The sequence below is a fragment of the Pristiophorus japonicus genome, chromosome 13 (genome assembly GCF_044704955.1).
Source record: "Pristiophorus japonicus isolate sPriJap1 chromosome 13, sPriJap1.hap1, whole genome shotgun sequence".
In the NCBI taxonomy this organism is placed as follows: domain Eukaryota; kingdom Metazoa; phylum Chordata; class Chondrichthyes; family Pristiophoridae; genus Pristiophorus; species Pristiophorus japonicus.
Genome location: NC_091989.1, coordinates 60,905,270 through 60,931,875, shown reverse-complemented (window position 1 = coordinate 60,931,875; position 26,606 = coordinate 60,905,270). Strand labels below are relative to the sequence as shown.

General features: G+C 45.5%; 1 protein-coding gene across 1 annotated transcript in view; it reads right to left on the bottom strand.

Moving 5' to 3' along the window:
* The window catches only part of ptpro (protein tyrosine phosphatase receptor type O), a 163,819-nt gene extending 150,657 nt beyond the window's left edge, over window positions 1–13,162 (bottom strand). The window contains 1 exon segment of the mRNA XM_070896667.1: window positions 13,088–13,162. Coding sequence (XP_070752768.1) covers window positions 13,088–13,162 — 75 coding nt within the window.
* Window positions 13,163–26,606: the final 13,444 nt, after the last annotated feature.

Here is a 26,606-nt window from a genome sequence, read left to right as displayed (position 1 = left end):
ATTATAAATGAATCAAGCACACACCAGGAACACTCTTCGGCGCAGCAAAACAACCCAGAGGACGTTTGAGCATTGCCTCAAAGGCAACAGCAACTGTCTACTTAAGACATGGAGGGGCCGAAATTCAGGCACACCAGAAAGCTGGCGCACCTATGATTTTTGACCTGTTTTTTCCGCCGGGAGCGATGAGACGGCCGTCCGATCGATTTTCAAGACTTAGAAGTTTTTTAACGTTAGACCGGAAGTCGGTCATAAAGGAGGCGGAAGTGCGGCAGTAAGTCATGCTGAGGGGCGGAAGTTGGGGCAGGATCAAGTCTCCGCCACTGCGGTGGTGACGTCACAGCGCGTGTGTTAAAGGGGAGAGAATCGGAGATTTTTTAGCTTTGGCCACTTGGCCACCAGGGAGGGTTTCGGCTGGGCCAGTGGCCTGGTACCCAAGAGGAGGTGCCAGGCTGCCTGTTGGCGGCCCGGCCAAACCCGGGGGAACAATAGTTTGGCCGACATTAAAGTCGGCTGGCAAGAAAAATAAGATGGCGGTCGCGGCATTCGGCTCTCGCCTTTAATGGCCGCCGCAATGTCAGGGCAGAAAGAGAGCAGACAAGGTGCACTGACAGAAAAAGCTGCCGGGGGCACCATTCATCGGCTAGTGGATTTTTTTCAGCAAAATTGGGGTGGATTGAAATGGAGGTGCGGGATAGCGGAGGTGCGCACTTCGATGATGTGCTTGCAGCGGTCGGCAGCAGCGGGGCAGAAGTGGGGACAGGCCGAAAAATCCCCGAGCTGAATTTGGATCGGGGCGGCCAATGAACTGCAACATGGCAGCCACTCGATTCCGCCACACGACCGTCGCAAAACAGTGGAAATGGGCCTTATAGGCACCCTGAATTTCAGGCCCGGAATCTTTAAGCCCTCAATTCGCTTAGTCACTTTCATATTATTATATCCTTAATCTTGTAAACGGTTTTGATCTTATATATTAATGATTTGGATGATGGAATTGAGTGTAATATCTCCAAGTTTGCAGAAGACACTAAACTTGGTGGCGGTGTGAGCTGTGAGGAGGACACGAAGAGGCTGCAGGGTGACTTGGACAGGTTAGGCGAGTGGGCAAATACATGGCAGATGCAGTATAATGTGGATAAATGTGAGGTTATCCACTTTGGGGGCAAAAACACGAAGACAGAATATTATCTGAATGGCGGCAGATTAGGAAAAGGGGAGGTGCAGCGAGACCTGGGTGTCATGGTTCATCAGTCAGTGAAAGTTGGCATGCAGGTACAGCAGGCGGTGAAGAAGGCAAATGGTATGTTGGCCTTCAAAGCAAGGGGATTTGAGTATAGGAGCAGGGAAGTCTTGCTGCAGTTGTACAGGGCCTTGGTGAGGCCCCACCTGGAATATTGTGTTCAGTTTTGGTCTCCTAATCTGAGGAAGGACGTTCTGGCTATTGAGGGAGTGCAGCGAAGGTTCACCAGACTGATTCCAGCGATGGCTGGACTGACATATGAGGAGAGACTGAATCAACTGGGCCTTTATTCACTGGAGTTTAGAAGGATGAGAGGGGATCTCATAGAAACATATAAGATTCTGACTGGGCTGGACAGGCTAAATGCGGGAAGAATGTTCCCGATGTTGGGGAAGTCCAGAACCAGGGGACATAGTCTTAGGATAAGGGGCAGGTCGTTTAGGACTGAGATGAGGAGAAACTTCTTCACTCAGAGAGTTGTTAACCTGTGGAATTCCCTGCCGCAGAGAGTTGTTGATAGCAGTTCATTGGATATATTCAAGAGGGAGTTAGATACGGTTAAGGGGATCAAGGGGTATGGAGAGAAAGCAGGAAAGGGGTACTGAAGGAATGATCAGCCATGATCTTATTGAATGGTGGTGCAGGCTCGAAGGGCCGAAGGGCCTATATCTGCACCTATTTTCTATGTTTCTAGCCCAATTGCTAGACGGGCAGTTCGAATCGCCCCCGCCTTACGAAAGTTCTATACCTGGGGATTATTATTGAGTGTAAATGGAATAAGTCACGGACAAGATTACTTCGGTGAAAAATCGTACTTATATTTATTTGGTCTAACATAGACTGGCTAAAACATGCACTACTAAACGAAATCACTGTCTCTGTGGAGAATAAGATCCAGGTTATAAACAACATACATATCGTACAAAACTGAGGACCTGTAACATGCAGTAATTCCCTTGTTGCTATGGTGGATTCTAACTCCACCCCTACCAACGAATTACCCAGTCACATAAGCTCCTTCGCCTGGCTATACCAAACAAAGCTTCCTCCCCAGAATAGCCCCGAAAAGCTTCACTTCTGAGAAAACCCTGAGCCCTTACACCTCACCCAGCTCGCTTGGGAAATCTGGTTACCGGCTTGGGACACTCGCGGCCATGCTCACCACCGCACATGGTCGGTCTCAATCGCTCAGCTCAGCCGAGGGAAGTCACTGCCTGTGAGGGGTATGCGATTCTCTGTCGCAGTGGCTTCTTCTGTGGAACTGCGGCTTCCTCCTTGTTACGTCGATCTTGGAGCAAAAGCGAGAGGGGGAGAAGGGTAGCGAAATGGTGGAAAAGAGTCTATCTTTATAGGAGTCTTGCTATCCCTATCTTTCCCGCCAGGGCCAGCACGGGCCAGCCCACACTGCGATGTGTGTGCGCACTAGGTCCGTGCAGCAGAGCAAGTCTCCAGTCGTCCTGGTTAATCCTTGCCACTGGATAAAGGCCTAGCTCTGTCGAGCCCATGTGGTGGCTGGTGTGCAACGGTCACCACACGTTAAAAGAATCCACGCACAGGCATCTTCCACCCCCTCAACTGGAGTTCAGGACTGGAACATCGGGTCCTTCATTGAAACATCTGTGAACTCTCATGGAAGCAAGTCATCCTCATTCGAGGGACTGCCTATGATCTTTCCCGCCAATCTTTAAAAGCCTTTTGTTTCTAAGCGCGCCGGTGCTTAGTCAATGATGGGCCATCAGACCCATGTGTATTGGACTAATGACCCTGAGTCTGGGACATATCTCGGTGTTTGTGTTGGCAAAAAAAAATGGCTCCTCTTTGGCTGGCCAGGCTAGTGGGTTCATTGTTCTGCTTCTCTTCGGAGATGGAGGTGAGAATTGTTTTTGCATATGGCCCCCATTCTTTAGCTAGGACTGGTGGGTGCACCCGTATATTCTGGATGACTGACAGCTCTTTTGTCACAGCCAACTGCCATGTGGTCCCTCTGCACAGGGTGATCCCATCCCAGTGAAAATACCCTCAGAAAAATCCCATAAAGTCCACAAAGTATTCTCGACTGAATCCATTCTTTAAACTGAGACTTTGCGATCTCTTCAATCTCAAGAAGTTAATGTGACTGGACAAAATGACCATAGGTGTGAAAATACCTTTCACCAATGCCCACAGAATGGATATTATCAGTGAGCAATACAAAGCCAGTGCATGTGTGTGAAGACTTTCCCTTTTCAAAATAAATGGAGTATAACAAAAGAGTTAGCAATGTTGTTGCCTCTGTGCAACGAACCTTTAGTTTTGCAGGTTATATTGATTTCGTTAACTTTCTCATTGTTAGAGGCAATTTTCCTACAAGTCTCACCAAGAGATCCAATCAGGGCTGGGAGCTCTCCCATGCCCATGGACTCAGGATCACGATTCTCGGTCACCAATTTCTTGCAGTTAAGATTGTTTTGTGCACCTAGGCAAGCCTCATCCACGCTCAGTGCATTGATCAGTGAAGCGATTAATAAATTGCTCAAGAACCAACTCTACATTTAGCTTTGTGTTTCTATGGATTTAGTCTTGATCTGCCAAAAATTGGGTGCTTAAAAAAAAAAAGGAAAACTGTTCAGCATTCTGTGGAATATTTCTAACTTGCACATGCATCATGGGCGATTTTCTGGTGGTAACATTTCCACTGACCTGGATGAATATCTTGTGTCGTAAGGCTGCTTGGAGTAAACTGCATGTTCTGAAACTGTTGGCTTCGCACACGCTACTGCTGAACTAAAGGCTGTATTAAGTGGCACCCACAAAATCACTCTACTTATATTTGCACCATCAGAGGTAGTGGAGCGGGAGGGAGCACGCCAGAAATGCTCCCTCACATACACAGATGAACAGTTGCACTCTGAGTCCCCACTGCTCAACATCTCAGACTATCACCCAGTTGAAAAGTGATTTACTGATGATGATGCTGATGACCACACTCGATCAGCTCTGCTGGGCAGGCCACACTGTTCGCATGCCAGACACGAGACTCCCAAAGCAAGCGCTCTGCTCGGAATTCCTTCACGGCAAAAGAGCCAAAAGGTGGACAGAGGAAACGTTACAATGACACCCTCAAAGCCTCCCTGATAAAGTACGCCATCCCCACTGACACCTGGGAGTCCCTGACCAAAGACCGCCCTAAGTGGAGGAAGTGCATCCGGGAGGGCGCTGAGTACCTCGAGTCTCATCGCCGAGAGCATGCAGAAAACAAGCGCAGACAGCGGAAGGAGCATGCAGCAAACCTGTCCCACCTGTGACAGAGACTGTGGCTGTCGTATTGGACTGTTCAGCCATCTAAGGACTCATTTTAAGAGTGGAAGCAAGTCTTCCTCAATTCCTAGCGACTCCTATGATGATGATGATTTACTCCACCTTCCTTTCCCACCTTGTTCATGCATGATCTAAAGAAAGATTTGTTTAATTGGCTTGGTTGCTTTCTGCCTTACAAGTGTAAAATTAAGTTTAATTAAGTTTACAAAAGCTGCTGGGTTATGTTTTGATCTACACACTGGTGATAGTAAAACCAAACCTTTGAAAACATAAATAGACTTTGTGAATTAATGAGTAAAGTCACTCTTGTGTAAATGTTAATGTACATTAGATCATGAGTAGGGATAACAACTCTTATAAAGGCCCCGATGTGTACATACCATTTAATTCCATCTCACTTTTCATTGTTCTGTGTTGTGGCACATCAAAGCTGCTGACATGGTCAAACTGAAGTAGAGCCACCTGAAGACAAATGTACTGATCCGAAAGCATAACCAGAACTAACAAACAACAGTAGTGACCGTGAAGGCCTGCAGATCCAATGATTAATTTGCCACAGCAGGGTTTGTTTGGATTGTTTGTTCAATGCTTTAAAAGATAGCCCAAAGAGCACAATACAATATAGTCTCGCTTCCTGTTGCCCCTTTCAAAAATGGGACCGAATCTGTGATTGACTAGAGCATTCAATTATATTTATATAGCGCCTTTAACATAGTGAAACATCCCAAGGTGTTGACAGGAGTATTATGAGATAAAAGTTTGACACTGAGCTGCATAAGTAGAAATTAACGCAGGCAACCAAAGGCTTGGTCAAAGAGATAGGTTTTAAGGAGCGTCTTGATGGAGGAAAGAGAGGCAGGGAGTTCGAGTTTGGGGCCCAGGCAACAGAAGGCACAGCCACCAATGGTTGAGCGATTATAATCAGGGATGCTCAGGAGGGCAGAATTAGAGGGGCGCATACATCTCGTGGGGATTGTGGGGCTGGAGGAGATTAGAGGTAGGGAGGGGCGAGGCCATGGAGGGATTTGAAAATAAGGATAAGAATTCCTGCCTCTGCTACAGTTTAAAGGCACCCCATCTCCTATGGTTTCTTACTGGAAGTAGCAGATGCCATTAATCCCAATGGATAATCATTGTGTACCAAACACAGTACATTCATGGGATCATTTATTGCATCACAACATGTGTAGAATCATAGACTAGTACAGCACAGAAGGCCGCCATTCGGTCCATCGAGTGTCTCATAGCGCTGTGCATGATGAGCATTTTGGTCAGCTAGGTTTTTGACATGCAGAAACTCATCATGTTAAAACATCTCCAAATCAAGCGGCGAAATCCACATAGGTAGAGTTTCTGTTGACCCAATATGGAATGTACACTCCCTCCCTGTAGGAACTCGCTCTGCTTCCTTGTCCAGAGAAATCAGGCACTGGTTGGCAAAAGCCAACACATCAGGACCTCTAAAGGTCACACAGTGTGCTGTTGGAGTGTAACAGATAAAACTGCTCAGCTTACCAGCACTAGTAACCTTCCCACTGCCTGCCTGGCTTGGAGCATTCCCTCCATTAGGGCTTACTCTTTCCTTTGACCTGTCCCACTCCAAACAATAGGTTCTGGCAGAGATCACACAGTTGACCTTCTCCCATTGTAAGAATTAGCAGCTCATTTGAACAATGGGCATGAAACTATCTGCAACATATCTCAAGTTTTATTCAGAGGGGCTGCTTTCTTCTGAACATGGGACCGGCTGGGTGGTGGTGGGGGCTGAAATTGGATATGGACGGGAACACAACACAGGCAGAATCGCATTAGTGAAGTCAATCGAACTAAAAATAGGCAGCAAATGCGTTACTGCTGATATTGTGTCCCTGCCCATGTTATTTTACCCCCATGGTATTTCTATACCAATCCCATTACATCTCCATTTCAACAACACCACCAACTTGTATTTATACAGCGTCTTTAACAAAGTGAAACGTCCCAAGGCGCTGCACAGGAGTATTATGAGATTTTAAAGTTTGACACCGAGCCGCGCGAGTAGAAATTAGTGCAGGTGGTCAAAAGCTTGATCAAAGAGGTAAGTTTTAAGGAACGTCTTGAAGGATGAAAGAGAGGTAGAGAGCCGGAGAGGTTTAGGCAGGGAGTTCCAGAGCTTGGCGCCCAGGCAACAGAAGGCATGGCCACTAATGGTTGAGCGATTATAATCAGGGATTTGCTTCAGGAATTTCCTTTTTACTAACTCAAAATGTGTTCTCTTACTCAATATGGGATTTTCCCCAAAATTTAGGTCCTTTTCTGCAGCTGAGGTGATCCGGAGGGCATTCTACTATATGCATTTTGGCCAAGAGGAATATTAAATGTGTACAATTGAGCTTTCATCCAGTTGTAGTTGCCAGTAGCCACAAATTGCATCAAGAGTGTTTAAGATTTTGGCATTTGTTAACCTTGACACTAATTCCTCTATGGCCTACAGAAGATGTTTCCTTTCTGTGGCTTTATCGAAATATTTCGGGTTGCGGCATATTTTCACTCCTTCACTGTTTAGCTTGACTGCTCTCACCATATCATTGAGCCGTTCACTTAGTTCTTTGATTTAATTACACCAATTTTCTCCACGCTATTTCTTTTCCCAGCTCATCATAAACTTTAGTGACTATCACTTTCCTTGATGCATATCTGACGGGTTGAGTGCCTGGATTTAGTCATAGGCAGCCCTAACCTCGCAATAAATTAGCACACATTCTTTTAGGCATTTATTGTTAGTGACTGTGTCAATTCATTTGATCAATCCTAACTGTTGGCACATTTGAAATCCAAAGACTGGCCGCTGCAGAGTTTAGAATTCCAGACTTTTGTCTTTATATTCAGATTTGCTTGATGCCACGCCCAGACTGCATCACCAAGTTTGCATTAGGTTTTCTCAATCTAGTGCTCAGCTTCATGTAAATGACGGCGGCATGACATTACACTGTGTTCCTGTGTCTAGCTTAAAGTGTTTATCTTGAGGTTGACGACCCATTCAATGTCATCTCTTGTCTGAATCTCATCCAACCTGCTCTTCCACTCTGAACTCTCATTTTTTTGCTCTTCCGACAGGGTTGGTTTTAGTTTTGGCTTTGCAAACTGAGAAAGCAGATTTCGTTTTTAAAAAAAATCACGTTTGACTGGATGTTTTTCCTCTCGTGTGATTTATCACAGCACTTACAATTCATGATTTGTTGATGACCAGCTAGATCTGGATTTTATTTTTCCATTGTATGCAATGACATCTCTGCTCCACTCATTACTTCAGATTTTCCAGGCTTCTGTTCCTCTGCAAATATCAACAACCTTCTGTAGATCTTTGCTCTCAGTAATCTGGGTCTGACAAATCCCGTGCAGCATCTGTATTTGAAGATTTGGCCTTTTTTCACAAATCTATGAAATCTAAGCTTGAAGCCTGGTATTAAACTTGTCTTTGGTACATAATATTCTTGGGTGTAAAATATTCTTCAAATGTATCTGTCAATACTTCTCGGTCCCATTTATCTTCTATTATACACCTCTATCATGTCCTAACCCAGTACATGCAGTGATTAGCTGGCATTTTGTCTCTTTGTCCCCTCTAAGGTCGATTCCCACTGAGGACAATGTCTTCTATTTTCCCACATTTCCACTCATTGCCCTTCAGAATTTCAATTAACCATTTCTAGTTGGGCTATCATGCAACGGTTTGCAACCTATTTCAGCAACTGCCACGCGCTGACTGGACCGTATCTCAAACTTTATTCAAAATGTCTCGAGTCCTTCTCAGAGAACATGGAGGTAGATATTGGTCTTTACAGCCTGGACAGTAATCAGCACCCCCCTTTACAGAACCCATCACATTGTCATTCCACTGACAGACATGGAATGAAAATCAGGTGGCTTTTATAAAGGGCATGCGATCTATCTCGGGGTTGCCAACTCTGATTGGACGTATTCCTAGAGGTTTCATCACATGACCTGCTGCTTCCAACTGCCCCGCCCAGTCGTCAAACAGCCTTTTGCTTCCCATCTCCAATATTTTTATAACTAATAAATTAAGGTGTTCAAAGAAAATGAAGAATCATATGATTTTTCTCCTCGGTTGCCCAGGAGATTCCAGGACAATCTGGAGGATTGGTAACCTTAGATCCATCCCACTAGGTTACCCCCTCCTCTAGCTGCTGAAGACAAAACCTAACCCACAGTGTTTGTATCTGAATCCAATCTCTGACCAGTAAATGGCTCTCTGGAATATTGATAAATCTTGGCTTTTCACAAATATCTCAAATTCCTTGTGTCTTGTTTCCGGGTATAATTTGCATGGGGACTCGATCCATAATGCATATTGGGGCTGCACAACCGTTATACCTTTTTGGAAGGATAGGGAACACTAAATATCTAAACAGCACTCATTTTAAATACAAATAAGAGACTGAAAAGGTTATTTTGACATATTTGACAGGGTGTTCAAGGTGCAATGTTCCTTTCAGTCAAGTTAAATCGTTTAAGAGCAACATCAGTGAAGCAATTTTTCAACACTTACAATAATCGTGCTAGATGGGCCAAACCTTTATGCTTTCAGGGAGAGTTTTCTTCACTTTAGTATTCTGAGAAATACGCTGAATTTTATCCACCATTACTTTAAAAAAAATTGAAAATCAGATGTAAAAGAAGTAAAAGTAAATGTTTTAGTTGTAAACACAGAATTCACAAGCTTACAGCAAAGATTAGAAAAATACCTAGTCTCCCACCACTAGATTACAGCCACGTAGAATAGATTCCCAGAAAAGGTAGTTGATTCAGAGTCAATTAGCAAACAATATTACTAATAGCACTAGACCCTCAATCTTTAGAGCGGGATCAATATTTGGTGCGAGAGATTGAGGGTTAGAGATATTAACACAACTGTTTGATCTTTGTCAAGCAAGGTAGAGGGAGTTGCATAGGGTCAGATTTCTGTGATCGGATAATCTAGCCCTAGTATCACTTGAAACAGTTGCTGTGGGAGGGAAGTACTGCCATCTTGGACTCTGGACTTATTATGATCTTAAAAGTAATGAACTGAATGGCTGTTGCATCTTTTTCTGGATATTGTATACCTATATGGTGTACCAATAGTGCAAGTATGTTTTTATTACAAAAGTGCAGCTTGTCTCATATTCCCTCAATTAATTCTACATGGATTACAGCAGGAAAAATTCATCCAGCTCATGATGGTGGTTCTTTACTAATCTTCAACAGTGTGATTTTCTTAATTTATTATCAACTGCCTATACAGCGAGGTTGGGGAAGATTATCAGAGTAAGGAAATGCGGCAAGCTAAGCATTACGTCAGTCAGCCCTTTTTGGGTGGCAGTGTGGGAAGGAAGTGTCAAAGTTAAGGAGATTCGGGGTTAACTATTTTCTAAAGCAATATTTGGCATGATGAAAAATGACAGGGCAGTTGCTAGGGCACAGCTTAATTTCATAAGTTATACAATAAGTTCATAACTCACTGGAAAATTACTGAAATTAATTCTCATTCTTCTCTTGGATTGATGAGATAATTTTGTTCTGACCCAGCCTCTGTACTGCAAAGCAGCTCATTATTTAAGTAGTGTGGATAAAGATTGTTCAAAAATATGCTGGAGCTCACTAAAGGCCACATTACATGATTCCACATTCGGAGCCAACTCCTTAAGTGGCAATTTAATTACAATCAGAACAAATGTGTTTAAATATGAGCACCAGTAACCTTGAGAATCAGAAGAGAACTATGAAAGTAAAAGATTCCTATTGAAAGTGAGAAATTCCTCAATATCATGTACCTGAATCCATCACAACCAAGGTATTGGACTTTGAGCAATTAGACTTCTAATACATGTAGAACCATCTCGGCTGGACACTCAAAATCCCGCCTTAAACTACTTCTTTTCTTCCACACACTCCCACCCCATCCCTTTAATATCCTATCAAATGTGCCAGTGTGTTGGATTCATTTCCCCTCTGTGAAGCCCTGGGCCATTTTCTAACTTAAAAAGGGGCTATATAAATGCAATTTGTTGTTAGTGCAATGTTAAAAAGGATGGTGCAAGATCCAATTCAGTGCCACACTAAACTAGTGCCTTTTCATTGGAACAATAGGTAACATATCGCTGCATATAGATTCTAATATAAAACATTCAAGTAAGGTCAGAGGTGGACAATTCTATCACAGTGAACATGCCATTATCAGACAATGGTTCATTCTATCAGACCTAGTTTTTTTTAAGTTCAATTTTGATCATTTTTCATTACTGCTGTCATAAAGTGCTTTTCAGTTTCCGGTATACATTTGTGAAATTTACAGATTTTCTGTGTAGGCAAGATATATGAATTTAAATATTGCACACCCACGGTCCATTCCAGTGTAGGCAATTGATCAGGACATTATACAACATTAACTTATGCAGCTCTTGCTCATACCCAGCAATGACTCATAATTCAAAGCAAAATGTAATTCTTTTCATCTTCAATTAGAAGTATTGTATTTCTTTCACATGTAACATGTGCCATTCATGCTGAAAAACAGGCCCAAAATACGCAGCTGCTCTCTGTAAGTGAGCACACATTACTTATGAAAATTCATTCAAAGATGGACCCCATAAAAGGAATTTTGTATGTAACATCATTTACTCAGGAAAATGAGCTTGAAATCTAGGAGAGTGTAATACATCAGTACACAATATGCTAAACCAATTTACATGCAAGGAATGTGCATTTGGGTGTAAATAATTACTACACAACATTTAAACTTCTGCATGATACAATTGACCAGCCTTTATGTGAGAGCCTACATGGTAACCATTGACAGGCTATTCAACCGCAGCGTGTCTTAGAGCCAAACCAGATCACCGGTCATCATTTGAGGTCCAGACCCGAGCACCTCCAGCAGGCAAAACCTAAATAGCAACCAGGAGGGGGAACCATGTCATATTTCCCCCTCCCTAATCCAGGAGAAAGCAGCTATTTACAATGCCTTACTGTCACCCTGGCTAGGAACTAATAACTCATTATAGACCAGGGATTGAAGCTGGGACCTACCTAGTCTGTACAGACCAGCTACTCTCCAGCTCAAACAGCTGATGTACCAAGGGAGCATCACTGTCACTTTGAAAGCAGACAATAAGAAGCAGGTGTGTACATTAATAGATTTGATTAATTCGAGATTATGTAAGCTCTTACTACTAAAAGGAGCTCATACTAGTGCATAAGGGAGAAAGAGAATATTAAAACTGGAAACTTCCCCGCTTCATTGTGCATTACCAAAATGTAGCCCATGGCCTGCAGACTGGATCCAGCTCCTTGCACCTACACACTTGCCCATTACCATTAATCCACAGATATGAGAGGGTCCTGAAGTACCAAGATAGGGATTTATATAAATTAATCTTGACAGATTCTTACTGTTGTCGATCACAATGACAGCTGCTGAAATAAATATATATATCCACACACTACATACACAGGTGTGTGTGTATGTATATTATATATATATAAATAAATAATGTGTGTGTATATGTGTATATTATATTATATATATATCATGTATGTGTATATATTTGTTTGTCCGTGTGTGTGTACATGTGCGTATGTGTACACTACACTCATACATATACAAATATATATTCACAAATATGGTTCAAGTATCCCAAATTAATCACACGTTCTTAAATTTCTATCTCCTACAATAACTATTATAGACAACCAATTTCTTATTTTCTGTTGGAACGCAGCTCATTGTTTTGTCTATTTATTCTCAGATGGCTGCTGTCAAATTTATCAAAATACAAATCTAAGTACATTGGCCACACGTCAGAAACAATTTCCGTGTCGCTCCTGCAACCTCGAAAGTAAAGGGCTACAGAATGAGTGTGAAAGGACTATTAAAAGGCGGAGTGCTGCCCTTGGGGAGCAGGTCTATTTAAACTCGTGCAAAGAAAGGGTCACCATTACTGTGGTCTCCTTGGACCCCGTTTATTCAAAAATGCATTAATTTTGCGAAGTGCCAAGAGAGAAAAAAGAAACCATCAGACTTGAAGTCGATCTGGATAATCTTTCACAAATTTACAGCACAGGTCAGAGAAAATTCATAATAAACAGTTTCTCTTTCATAAAAATAATAATCAGAACTGTCCCGTTATAATCTAATATTTACCTAACGTGACTAATTCAGGAAACAGACATTAAAACTATACGTGACTGCTAGCACTGGGATGCAGTACCAAGCTGGAATACATTAGTCTCGGCAAAAATAAAGTGACTTCATTGTGCCTGGGAGCATATTATGCCAAGCCGACCTTTTGTGTCAGCTCTGGTTATTAATGGTGAAAGCACATTGGGGCGGGAACACACCAAGACCTTTACAATATGTATTTTACACTTCACATAAGACGCTAACAATACAGTGAGAATTCAAACAATTTCAGTCTGTTTTGTACAAAATAATATTCCTCACTTAAATTGAGGAACATTTTGTGTTTAAAAAAGTGACGCATCAGTTTAAGGCTGTATTCCACTTACCTTTATGGCGAAAAGGAAACAAGTGATAAAAAGCACCATTGAGCAAACGGCTCTTCTTTGCAGATCCCAATGCATTTAATGGAGATGGAGAAATTTGGCAGGAGGCTAGGCTGCTGACACAGACAATGGCGCTTTCCTGCAGCATCTGATCATTTGCACTGTCTCCGCTCACTCTGCGTGTTGCAGACTGTGTCTCAGCCTGTCGATATTCTCCCTCCCTCCCTTTTACTGACACCACTGGAAAAATTATGCACTGTTTTTTTTCCTTCCCCCCCCTTCAACGGTTCCTAAAACACGCATTCAGTGAGCAGACTGATCACCTCCCTCCTGTGATCCTTCCATCAGTGTGTTGTGTTGCATTTGATCAATGGGCAGGGAGCATCCCTACACAAAAAACTCATTCTCCTGCTCCCTAACCCCGCCTCTCTCTCTCTCTCTCTCCCTCCAGGGAGACTGTGGCTCCAGCCGAGAACCAACCGTGCGGCCCGCTTCAAACACCCGAGAGCTTTCAGTTCCTTTCTATTAACTGATCCTTCCATCATCTTATCTGGGGCAAGTGTTGTCTCTGAAATGCGAACAGAAATTGCAATCCAGAGGGGAGTAGGGTAGGATTGTGAGAATATTTCACTAATTACTGAGCGTCAGGGCGGTAATGTCTATTTTAAACAAGCCACTCATTTTTAAATCTGGAGTCATTCTATTCAGCACCATTTAATTAATAACACTCATTTTCTATCACCAAAATAAGAAGTGCCTGTGCTTCAGTTTGGGAAGGGAGGAACGATGCACAATCCTTGTATCTAAAATCCACAAACATCCAGATACTGCTTTTCATTCACGTCTGTGTATCTGGGTAGCTAATAAATAGTTCTCAATTATCACTATTTAATAATTATATTTCTATGAATTTAGAAGGGTGAATAGGAGAGAAGGTATGTTTCTTTGAGCTATTTATCACATGGGATTATAAATATCCTTGCAATCTCACTGGTTTACAAAATCAATGACTTCCTTGTTATATTCAATGCCCCTATTTACAAAGCCAAATATCCCATATGCTTTCTTAACCACCTTATTAACTTGCCCTGCCATCTTCAAGGATTTGTGAATATGCACCCCCCAAGTCTCTCTGCTCTTGCACCCCCATCAAAATAATACCATTTAGAATATATTGCCTCTCCGTTGTCTCTCCTAAAGTGCAAATCAAATTAATACATACACTACATGTATAACACCTGTCTATTTAAAGTATTGATTCAAAACTTTATGGGCTAGACTGTCCATTATTATCGCTATCGCCCAAAAATGGGCGCTATTTCTGGCATTAGTGGTTGTTTTATTTTTCAGGATCGCCGGAATGTCGCCCATTTTAAAAATCGCTAGTTTTGCCTTTTTAATTTGGGTGATAGCCTTAGCGATGTGAAGTGGGCGCTAGCGATGTATTCAGTCATGCAAGGCTGGCGTCCATAGCAACGGCCGTTCTGCGCATGCCCTTTTTTTCAGTCAATTAACTTTTCCCACAATTCAGGAGGTCAGGGGTCATCTGCTCATGCTCAGAAGACAAGGGGAGCGAGAGAGAGAAGGAAGGTTGTGTCAAGGCAATGGAGATGGAACACAAGGAGTTGGGAGAAAGTGATGTTGCGGAGGTTGCAGGGAGAAGGAGGGCGGAAGCCTTTTCTGATGAAGCCAGTGAAGCTCTGGTCCATGAGGTGGAGACTCGGTGGGGCCAACTAACCTGGGGTGGGCGTGGGAAATCCACCCACCCAACCCGGGGTGGGCGTGGGAAACCCACCCACCCCCCCTCTCCGTCCCCGGGTATACCAGCGAATATGGGCGGACATCGCCGAAGTGGTAACTTTGGCAGCCCATGATGTGAGAAACCCAAACTGGTGCTGCAAGCGTTGGAACAGTCTGATGGCATCTGCAAAAGTAAGTATTCAATTATTAATTTTATAATTGTAATGATGCAAGTGGTAACTTTGGCAGCCCATGATGTGAGAAACCCAAACTGGTGCTGCAAGCGTTGGAACAGTCTGATGGCATCTGCAAAAGTAAGTATTCAATTATTAATTTTATAATTGTAATGATGCACTGACTCATTAATTAGAATGTAAATCTGCCGGATTGTAATTAAGCTGGGTAATCTTGGGTAGCATCCCTGGTAAGATTTGGACAGGGGTCGGAACCTGTGCCTCCAGGACTCTCATTCTGGGAGGGCGGGGCCCTGGACTCTGAACCTGGGAGGGCGGGGCCCTGGACTCTGACCCTGGGAGGGCAGGGTCGAGACGCTAACCCTGGGAGGGCAGGGCCCTGGACTCTAACCCTGGGAGGGCGGGGCCCAGGACTCTGACCCTGGGAGGGCAGGGCCCAGGACGCTGACCCTGGGAGGGCGGGGCCCAGGACTCTGACCCTGGGAGGGCGGGGCCCTGGACTCTGACCCTGGGAGGATGGGGCCCAGGACTCTAACCCTGGGAGGGCGGGGTCCAGGACTCTGACCCTGGGAGAGCAAGGCTCAGGAACCATTCTGTGCAAATGTGCATTCGTATCTGGCTCAGATGCTTTAAACTGAATCGACGGTATTAATTATTATTTAAACGCTTTGATCAGAAATTGAGGCCATAGGAATGACTGGAAACAGACAGACCACAAACACTCAGCATTTCTACCATTTTCCTTTAGAAGGATAATTATTAAATTATATCGCTGCTTGTGTGCTGTGAGCAACTCTTTAACTTGGGCACCGTCTCCTTTTTGGTTAGGTTGGTGGATGGGAGCATGACTGAGCGCTGAGGGGGTCGCTCAGCTTTGCCCAGACTGTGAGTCTCTCCGGCTGCTGTCAGTCACACAGCCTGGACTGGGGGAGAGCTGCCCTGGCTCACTATCTGCCCTGGGACACTTTGGGCTATTAGCTCTGGTCACACGGAGGTCTCCGAGCACAGCCCAGGGACATGGTGCCCCCTCCCCTCATAGTCCTATCTTTGCCGAGCTCACCAGCGGTCCTGCTTCTCCCCCACCCCCTCGGGGACCTCCATCAATTGCAATAACCCGGCTCCCTCCCCTCAGGCTGCGAATGGCACGGCCCGTGGATGGGGCCTTTCCTCGGGATTGTACGTGAGGGTGTTGGTGTCACGCATTAGTTCCTAACCACGATCTTATTAAATTTCTTCTCTGAATGTAGATGTTATAACCATGCATCAATTGCACACAAACCGTATTATCATATAACGTGAAAGATGAATAGCATGTGAGATGACTAGTTGTAAATTACAATATCAGTGTGTTTCCGTAATCATCAACATCATCATAGGCAGTCCCTCGGAATCGAGGAAGACTTGCTTCCACTCTTAAACTGAGTTCTTTGGTTGTGGAACAGTCCAATACGAGAGCCACAGACCCTGTCACAGGTGGGACAGACATTCGTCGGGGGAAGGGGGGTGGGGGTAGGGCTGATTAGTCACACGCTCCTTCCGCTGCCTGTGCCTGACCGCTTCATGCTTGCGGCGTTGAGATTCGAAGAGCTCAACGCCCTCCCGGAAGCACTTTCTCCACCTAGGGCAGTCTTCGGCCAAGGACTCCCAGGTGTCAGTGGTGATGTCGCACTTTACAGGGAGGCTTTGAGGGTGTCCTTGTAACGTTTCCTCTGCCCGCCTTTGGCTCATTTGCTGTGAAGGAGCTCCGCATGGAGCAATTGCTTAGCATTGAAGCATTGACCATACTCGATCAGCTTCGCTGGGGCAGACCTCATAGTTTCCATAATAGTACCTAGGCAATTAGCTTATGCCATGCTCTTGTCACATTTTCAGAAGAAGATATCTAAGAATCGGGTGGAGCGCAGGCAGACCGGAGAAGGGCCTGCAGATCTTTTTCAGTTAATCGACCTGGAGGAGCATGTCTCAGCACCTTGTAGGGGCGCATAATCTTTCTGCCTCCCATTGTTGCACCACGTGAATAATGTATAAACCAGTGGTAATTTAAAGTAACTTACTGCCATTTTATTATAATATATGAATGATGTAATGTTATGCATGCAGCTTCTGTACTCTTCTGTACTCTCATGTTAATTATATGTAATGTCTGTCATTCATATTTATTGCAGCAGTGTTGCTCCTTGTACATATGCCTGCGCAGCACAAGCATTCTCATGCCTCCCCTTCTCTTCTACTAACCTCAATTATGTTTTCCAGCTCCCCAGCTCCGCGCCAGTTGAGACATCAACTGAAGAGTCTGCAGTACCTGCGGTCACGTCATCTTCAACGGATGAAGTAGCGGGGCGAAACGGCTTGCAGCAGGGCGCTCCGAGTGGAGGTTGGGTCGGCAAGGTAGGCATGCGCAGCGACAGGCAGATGTAAACCAGGACATGGTGTCTCTGTCGAGGGCAAGCGTCGACATTGGTCGTGAGCTCCTCCAAGCGATTGGTGGGTTGACCAGCAACATTGCCGCACTATCTGCTAGAATCTCGGAGGACATGGGGCAGATGGTTGCGGCAATGCGGCGAACGGCCGATTCCGTCGATGCCATGCGGCAGGCGATGGTTTCGGGATACGGCACTGCACGTACCACCAACGTCGACAGATGCGAGTCAGGAGGATGCAGTTGCTTCTGACCCAGAAGACGTTTCTTTGGAAATGTCTTCTCCTGGGACCCAAGAATTGAATCTGCCAACGTCACCAACCCCAAACCGCGCCCCCGCCCCTCACCCCCCACAGCAGCAGCGCTCGATGTGCCCTGCTGCAAGATGACTTGGTGTTAGTGGGGGTAGAAGGGGTAAGTGGGAAAGGGGGGGTTACGACGAGGGAATGGAAGAGGTAGAAGGAAGGGTGGCCGCAGGTAGGGGGATATTCACTCGGTTGTGCGGGGGAGCCTTATTCTTGTTACAGTTTTTATTGTTATTAAAATTGTTGACTGTTGGGGGGTGGTTGCATTGTTATTAAAAAATTGTTGAATGGAGGGAGGGGGGTGGAAGAGGGTTTTTGTACTGTTATATATTTTTATCGTTATTGAAAATTTATTGTTGTGTGACTGTTGGGGGTGGGGGGGGGAATTTGGGTGTTATATAGTTTGTATAAATTTTTTTTACCTCAATTGTTAAATTATTAAAGATTTTAATTTAACTTTACAATTGTTGTGCAGTGTCTTTTAATAACATAGGGTTAAACATCAATACAAGGGTTGCAAACAATGGCGAGGCCAGGCCAGGCAAGGATGAAACGTAACGTAACGTAACGATAACTGTCACCAATGTAAGTTCACACTAGGCGTTCATTTATGAGCTGCTGACGCAACAGTCTTGTAGCTGCGTAACTACCACGGGGCTTTTCCAGTGGTGTAGAGGGGGTGGGGCATGGATTCATCGGCAGGCTGATTTTCTTTCCCGAGATGGTCATCTTCCTCCTCCTCCTCTTCCCTTTCTCCTGAGGTGGACTGGCAGTTCCATTTGGCAATTCTTATTCTTTCCTGATAGCTAGGTTATGCAACATGCAGCACACCACAATGAACTCAGCGACCTGCTCAGGGTGGTATTGTAGGTTGCCTCCTGATGTCCAGACATCCGAAGCACTGCTTCAGCACTCCAATTGTCTTTTCGACGATATTGTGTGTAACTATATGGCTTTCGTTGTAGCACTTCTCGGCTTCTGTCTGAGTCTTTCGCAAGGGGGTCATGAGCCAGCTGGCAAGGCCATATCCTTTCTCCCCCAGTATACAGCCATGACCTTGTGGCTGACTCTTAAATAGGTCAGAGACAGTACTCTCACGCAAGATGTGCACATCATGGATACTCCCTGGAAAATTTGCATTCATTGCCATGATTATTTGCTTGTGGTCGACAATGAGCTGCACATTCAGGGAGTGAAATCCCTTTGGGTTACGGTAAACCTCTACATCCTGTAAAGGTGCTCGCAGGGCGATGTGCGTACAGTCTATTGCTCCCTGCACCTTGGGGAAGTTTGCTATTCTAGAGAACCCCAAAGCCTTATCACTCTGTGCCTCCCTGGTCATAGGGAAGTTTATAAAGCCCATCCTGCGTGCGTAAAGGGCTTCAGTCACCTGTTGAATGGAGCAATGTGTGGCATGCTGAGAGATGCTGCAAATGTCGTCAGCTGAGGCCTGAAAGGAGCTCAATGTATAGAAGGAAAGTGCCGCAGTAACCTTAACCTCAACGAGCAGTGCAGCCCTGATGGTGCAGTTAGGCTGCAGATCTCCTTAAATTAGTTGGCATATCTCACTGATGACCTTCTTTCGGAGGCGCAGCCTCCCCTGTGTTATCGGACAAGTCCAGGTATGATCACTTATCTCTGTAAATGCATTGGGTGTAAAGTCTCCTCCTCCTCAGCAATCTACCATCTGTTTGATTGGGCACATAATGCTCTTCAATGAACCTTCGCCCATCTCTATTCTGCAGCATGTGTGTAGTCATCAATACAGGTTGAGAAATTACAGGCTCCATCACTATAAATCACCATAAATGCCTTATACTGTCTTCAAAATTCTTAAATTGTCCTCAACAAACACAATATAAACTTGAAATTGACCACAATGTGATTAGATGATTGGCAAGATTCTAAAATGCCCTTAAAATCACTCACAAATTGCTTTAATGCTCCCATCAACTTGAAGCAGGCCTTTATTTAACTTCCTCCAATTTACAAAATGGCATCCAGACTGCCAGGTTAAGGTCAGGTAAGTGCAGCTTTTCTTGAGCGTCTTTTTGGGCGAGCGATCATTTGGGCGAAATGCCGAAAGTAGCACCCGGCGATAATCTGGGCGATATTTGGGCACTAGTTTCCATTATAAGCAGTATTCTGGGCGGTGCACGAGTGATGACGTTAAATTTTATTTAAAAAAATTGAGCGAGTGAAGTAACTCATTCCTGTATGCCGAATGTTTCGCGGCGATAAATGGGCGGTAGTTTCCATTTATCATTAACTATGGGCGGTAAACTGAATCTCAGCGCTTATATGGGTGCTAAATGAGCTGATATATGCCGAAAGTCTAGCCCCTAGTATATATTTGTTGTAATTAATTAAATCTATGACTTATACTTTATGATTACTAAATCCTGACACGTTTGGTTTGTTGAATAGTGCTCTTTTTCTTAATATGCCAGTATGTATTTATTAAATTGGACTTAATGGTGGATTTCTTAGTGGTTACCGTTGCAACAAATGGTTGTTAGTCCATGGACAATAACTCCGCTCATCATTCCCGCACGAGTGGTTTTTATAATAACCAGCTTTATTACACTGACTGACTTGGTCTTCCATTTACATTAAATGACATGCAAATAATGCAACCTAATTCCTAGGCTCTGAGAATTCTCTGATGTCAGAGGGTCACACAAGTCCTGAAGTGCCCACCTCCAGGCTCTCCATGTGGCTACGTGACTCCTGGTCATTGAGAACGCTTTGTCTAAAAGGGGACCTGGTTCTAATCTTATACTATAATATAACCTTGGCCTGTAGGCCCCAATTTTGCTCATCTCTGGGCACCGCTTTTTCAGCGCCCAGCAAATATTTAGGCACCAAAGCTTAGTCCAAAGATTCCCCAGTGTTGTGGCGCCAGGGTCCACTACCAGCGGCAGAATGTTTGCCGCCAAACATTCTGGCACTGGTGTACCTATAAAAGAAGGTTCTGTGCCATTTCTTTACATAAGGGAAACTTTCCCCACCTACAAACTTTTAAAAACCAGTGCACAGAACCTAGAAACACCGTAGGAAAACCCTTACCTGCAGTTAGAGAATCTGTGCTGGCCTGCTGCTATCCCTGGCCAAAGGGACTTCCATTTAGCTTACAATTAAACTTTAAGGTAATTTAAAGAGAAAATTTTAACTATAAGTAGGTATAAAATAAAAAATAAATATAAACTTATGCGTTCTGATGCTCCTGCGATGAAAAAAGAATGATAGCAAAAAAATAAAAATTAATCAAATCTATACCTTTTTCCATCGATGTCCTCACGGCCCAAAATAATCCAAATAGTTGAAGGAAAAGATAAAAAGCTTCCAAAAATGAAGAATCAGCATACCAATTCTCTTCTTCTTCTGGGATCCAGTGCAGCCTTCTTCCCATTCTCCTGGACGTCGAATGCAGCCACTGCTAGCCCAGGCCGAAGGTCCTCCTCCCACACGGCTCGCTACTAGCCCCGGCCGAAGGTCCTTCTCCCACACGGCTCGCTACTAGCCCAGGCCGAAGGTCCTCCTCCCACACGGCTCGCTACTAGCCCAGGCCGAAGGTCCTTCTCCCACAGGGCTCGCTACTAGCCCAGGCCGAAGGTCCTCCTCCCACACGGCTCGCTACTAGCCCCGGCCGAAGGTCCTTCTCCCACACGGCTCGCTACTAGCCCAGGCCGAAGGTCCTCCTCCCACACGGCTCGCTACTAGCCCAGGCCGAAGGTCCTTCTCCCACAGGGCTCGCTACTAGCCCAGGCCGAAGGTCCTCCTCCCACATGGCTCGCTACTAGCCCCGGCCGAAGGTCCTTCTCCCACAGGGCTCGCTACTAGCCCAGGCCGAAGGTCCTCCTCCCACACGGCTCGCTACTAGCCCAGGCCGAAGGTCCTCCTCCCACACGGTTCGCTACTAGCCCAGGCCGAAGGTCCTCCTCCCACAAGGCCCGCTACTAGCCCAGGCCGAAGGTCCTCCTTCCACACGGCCTGCTGCTAGTCCAGGCCGAAGGTCCTCCTCCCACACGGTTCGCTACTAGCCCAGGCCGAAGGTCCTCCTCCCACACGGTTCGCTACTAGCCCAGGCCGAAGGTCCTCCTCCCACAAGGCCCGCTACTAGCCCAGGCCGAAGGTTCTTCTCCCACAGGGCTCGCTACTAGCCCAGGCCGAAGGTCCTCCTCCCACACAGCTCGCTACTAGCCCCGGCTGAAGGTCCTTCTCCCACAGGGCTCGCTACTAGCCCAGGCCGAAGGTCCTCCTTCCACACGGCCTGCTGCTAGTCCAGGCCGAAGGTCCTCCTCCCACACGGTTTGCTACTAGCCCAGGCCGAAGGTCCTCCTCCCACACGGTTCGCTACTAGCCCAGGCCGAAGGTCCTCCTCCCACAAGGCCCGCTACTAGCCCAGGCCGAAGGTCCTTCTCCCACAGGGCTCGTTACTAGCCCCGGCTGAAGATCCTCCTCCCACACGGCTCGCTATTAGCCCCGGCTGAAGATCCTCCTCCCACACGGCTCGCTACTAGCCCAGGCCGAAGGTCCTTCTCCCACAGGGCTCGCTATTAGCCCCGGCCGAAGATCTTCCTCCCACACGGCTCGCTACTAGCCCAGGCTGAAGGTCTGTACATAAAGGACAATGCAAGACACTCCAGGCTCAAAGGCAAGCAGCAGTGATCTCTATTAAAGGTGGAGCATTAACTTGTAAAAAAAATAATCCCACCACAAATCTTTTAGGTTTTTATGGAGTGTTGGAGTGCTTAAGTGGAAAATATATAATTTATATTAAATGTTACCACCACAAATTTTGTATATTTCAAAGGAGTGTTGGAGTGCTTTGGTGGACATCACATAATGGCTATTAAATATTCTCACCGCCAATCTTTTAATTTTTAAAGGAGTGTTGCAGTGCTTAGATGGACATAACCTTATATTTATTAAATATTCCCACCACAAATCTTGTATGTTTAAATGGAGTTTTGGAGTGTTGGAGTGCTTAGATGGACAATAAGATGAAGTTGTTCATGGATACAGACTGGGTGAGGGTCACTGATATATGCACCATGTTACTTCGTTGCATGCATCAGTGAGCCAGAACAAGGCAGGGTCCATGAACACCTTAGCACTGTGTAATTTAAACCAATAGGTTGCAAGGGGTGATGCCAATTTACATTTTCAGTCCGGTTCTCCTGTAATATTTATTAGTGCAGCATTAAAAAATGAAATGTAAGAGTCAGGTTAAAAGTCCAAAATTAAAATGTTTATTAAACATTTGTACAGCATAGTTGTAATTAGCTTGACTTTATTTATGGTTAAACCTTCAAAACTTAAAAAACTTTATTCAGAGCCGTGGCAAACTTTACAAAGAACAATCAACTAAATCAACCCAAAAACAAACAAGACATCTATCCTCTTCATCAGCACTGTGCGCCAATCCTGCCCCAGTAGATACTGCTACCCCTGCGCGTGCCCGTAGTTGCAGACTTCTGCTTCCTTGCCCCCTGTACCCCCAGATGAAGTCTGTTCCTTTTCTGGCGCGGCGTTTCTTGATGCTGGGCTACAACAGGGACAGAGCCAAAATGTGTCATGGTGGAATGCCCGGGTTAAACCTCATCCTCAGGATCAACCTTTGAATTTGGTGTAGAGTGGAAAACGCTCCTCGCATTAAGGACTGCCTGGGTGAGCCCCGCTATTGCCGACACTACCTCGTTCAACCATCCCGACAGTCTTTCAACCTGTAATGACAGTCCCCCCAACTCTGCCCTCACCTCACCAAAGGCTCCCAGAGGCAATCGAGATTGTTCGATGTTCTCCCCGTTCATCCCACAAGATGTCCTAAGTTCTCAGAGTCCAGTGTTTCTGGATCAGGTCTGGAGTTTGCCCCCACGACGACATCTCGCAGGTGTGGCTTGCTGCGACACATTGTACCCGCAGACTCAGACGTCACACCTAGAAAAGTCCTCTCGCTTGATTCGCTCATGAAAGGACTTGAAATCCTCGAGGGGTTCAGCACCTCCAATCCAGGGTGACTGTCATATATGTAACCACAATATAACACCACGTATTACTATATACACTCAACCTAGATGCATACCTTGACCACAAGGGGTGAACTTGTGGGAGACACTCCTTACCTGATCACACAGGCATAAAGAGGGAGGTCCCATGCAGGGTCATCGTCTTTGGAGTCCTGTGAATAAAGAGAAGGTCACAGAGTGACCTTGTCCCCAGAATGTGCCTCGTGTGGTTTCATATTGTAGAGTAAGGACTTTACATTGGCGACAAGAAACGGGAATTCACGATCCACGAGAATGGCCACCAGTAGCACAGAGGAACGGTACTGTGTTGGGGAAGACTGGGACGATTTTGTCGAGAGGCTTCAGCAAAGCTTCGTTACGAAAGAATAGCTGGGGGATGCAGCGGCTGACAAGCGAAGGGCTCATCTTTTGACCAGCTGCGGACCAAAGATGTAACGCGCTCATGAAGGACTTACTAGCACCTGAAAAGCCGGCAGACAAAACCTTTGAAGAACTTAGCAAATTGATCGGAGAGCACCTCAAAATGGTGAGTAGCATACTATGACCTGACACAGATTCTACACCCACTGACGTCGTGAAGGACAGAGCATACCGGACTTCGTAGTGGACCTCCGGCGTTTGGCCAGCCTCTGTAAGTTCACAGACGTCTGCAGGGGGGAGATGCTAAGGAACTTCTTTATCTAAGGCATCGGTCATGCAGGAATTTTCCGCAAATTAATTGAGATCAAGGATTTGACCTTGGAAGCGGCAGTGCTGATGGCTCAAACTTTCATGGCGGGGGAGGAAGAGACGAAAATAATATACGTGCACAATTCTGCCTCTAACGCGGTGATGGATCAGGGAGTCAACATCATCAATGCAACTCAGAGCCCTATAGGCAGGCAGGGGCAGTCCGACACTTCCCAGGCAGCAATAGACCCCAGAGTAGGACTTCAACAGAGACAATGGCAGGCTGAACGGACATTCACGCCATCACAGTGGACAATGCGGCCCGGGATGGGGCCATTGACACCCACCAATAGGGTACTTAAGAGCAGTCAAAGGGACAGTCAGCTCGGAATGTCTGGCCATAGTCCCTTTGTTCCCAACAATGGAAACTTTAACTCATGCTGGAGGTGTATGGGAAAACACTCAGCTAAATCTTGCAGATTTCAACAGTTTGTCTGCAGGAACTGCAATCTCAGTGACCACTCAGCTCGAATGGGCAGGAAGTCTGCAACCAGACTAATATATGAGGTGGATGAACCAGAAGAGGGTTCTTTGAGGCAGGATGACTTTTGGGGCAAATTGATGGATGCCGAGGTTCAGCAGGTCCATGTGGTGAATATTCACAGTTCATACACCAAAACGCCACCAACGATGATGAGGGTTTTATTAAACGGTATCCCAGTACGCATGGAGCTGGACACTGGGGCCAGCCAGTCACTCATGGGCGTTCAGCAATTCGAGAAGCTATGGCCACTTAAAGCCAGTAGACCCAAATTAGCACGTATTGAAACACAATTACGGACTTACAGTAAAGAAATCATTCCGGTGCTAGGCAGTGCAATGTTGGCTGTCACACACAATGGGTTAGTGAATCGGCTGCCGCTCTGGATTGTCCCGGGCAATGGTCCCGCACTGTTGGGGAGGAGCTGGTTAGCTGAGATGAACTGGAAATGGGGAGATGTTCACGCAATGTCATCTGTGGAGCGAAGTTCGTGCTCACAAGTCCTACAACAATTTGATTCACTATTCCAACCTGGCGTTGGGGACTTTCAAAGGCACTAAAGTAGTGGTACACATCACCCCGTACGCCAGGCCAGTGCACCACAAAGCCAGAGCGGTGCCGTATGTGATGCGGGAAAAGATCGAGAGCGAATTGGATCGGCTGTTGAGAGAGGGCATCATCTCGCCTGTTGAATTCAGCGACTGGGCGAGCCCCATTGTTCCCGTCCTAAAAGCGGATGGCTCTGTCAGGATCTGTGGTGACTACAGGGTCACCATCAATCGGGTGTCCTTACAAGATCAATACCCGCTCCTGAGAGCAGAGGACCACTTCGCCACGCTGGCAGGCGGCAAGCTGTTCACCAAGTTGGACCTCACTTCAGCCTACATGACCCAGGAACTGGCCGACGAATCTAAACTACTGACCACTATCACCACGCACAAGGGACTGTTCGTTTATAACCATCGGACATTCGAATGATATTCTTCTCGTGCGATATTGCACAGATGCTTGAATGGTCAACATGGATGCAGTTGATTATACACCATCTTTTTGAAAAACCCTTTCAGACTTTACTGCTCTTGCATATTGATGCTGACTTCAATGTTGAGATAGGGCGGCATTGAACCTCAAACTTACCAAGACTTCTGCAATTGCCGGAAAGGAGCCTATGGCAAAAAGGTGGAGTGCCATGTCACCGTTACTGCTTCTGACTGTAGAGCACAGATATTGATCTTTGGTTGCATTTCTAGTACCAGGAGGAGTAACTCTAAGCTAAATGGCCACCTCGTGTGCTGCAGATAGTTCAGTTATGCCACCAGTTCCTATAGTTCATACCATTTACCTTGGCTTCAAAATTTATGGCACCTTTGATGAAAGGTTTTCAGTGTAAGCTTTCCTGAAAATATCTTTTGGCTGCAGGTCTCTTTTTCTGACACGTTCTTGCTTTCTAGTTAATGTTTCCACATTCCATTCCTTTCACACGATACCTTACCTGAGATACTTTCGGCAACACAATGAATGTTCAGGATTTACCCAGTGGGTTGTCCAGCCTCAGCCTCTTGAAATGTCAGCCATTGCCATATAGATGCCTCAAGCATCTCAAAACCAGTACTATAAAATTC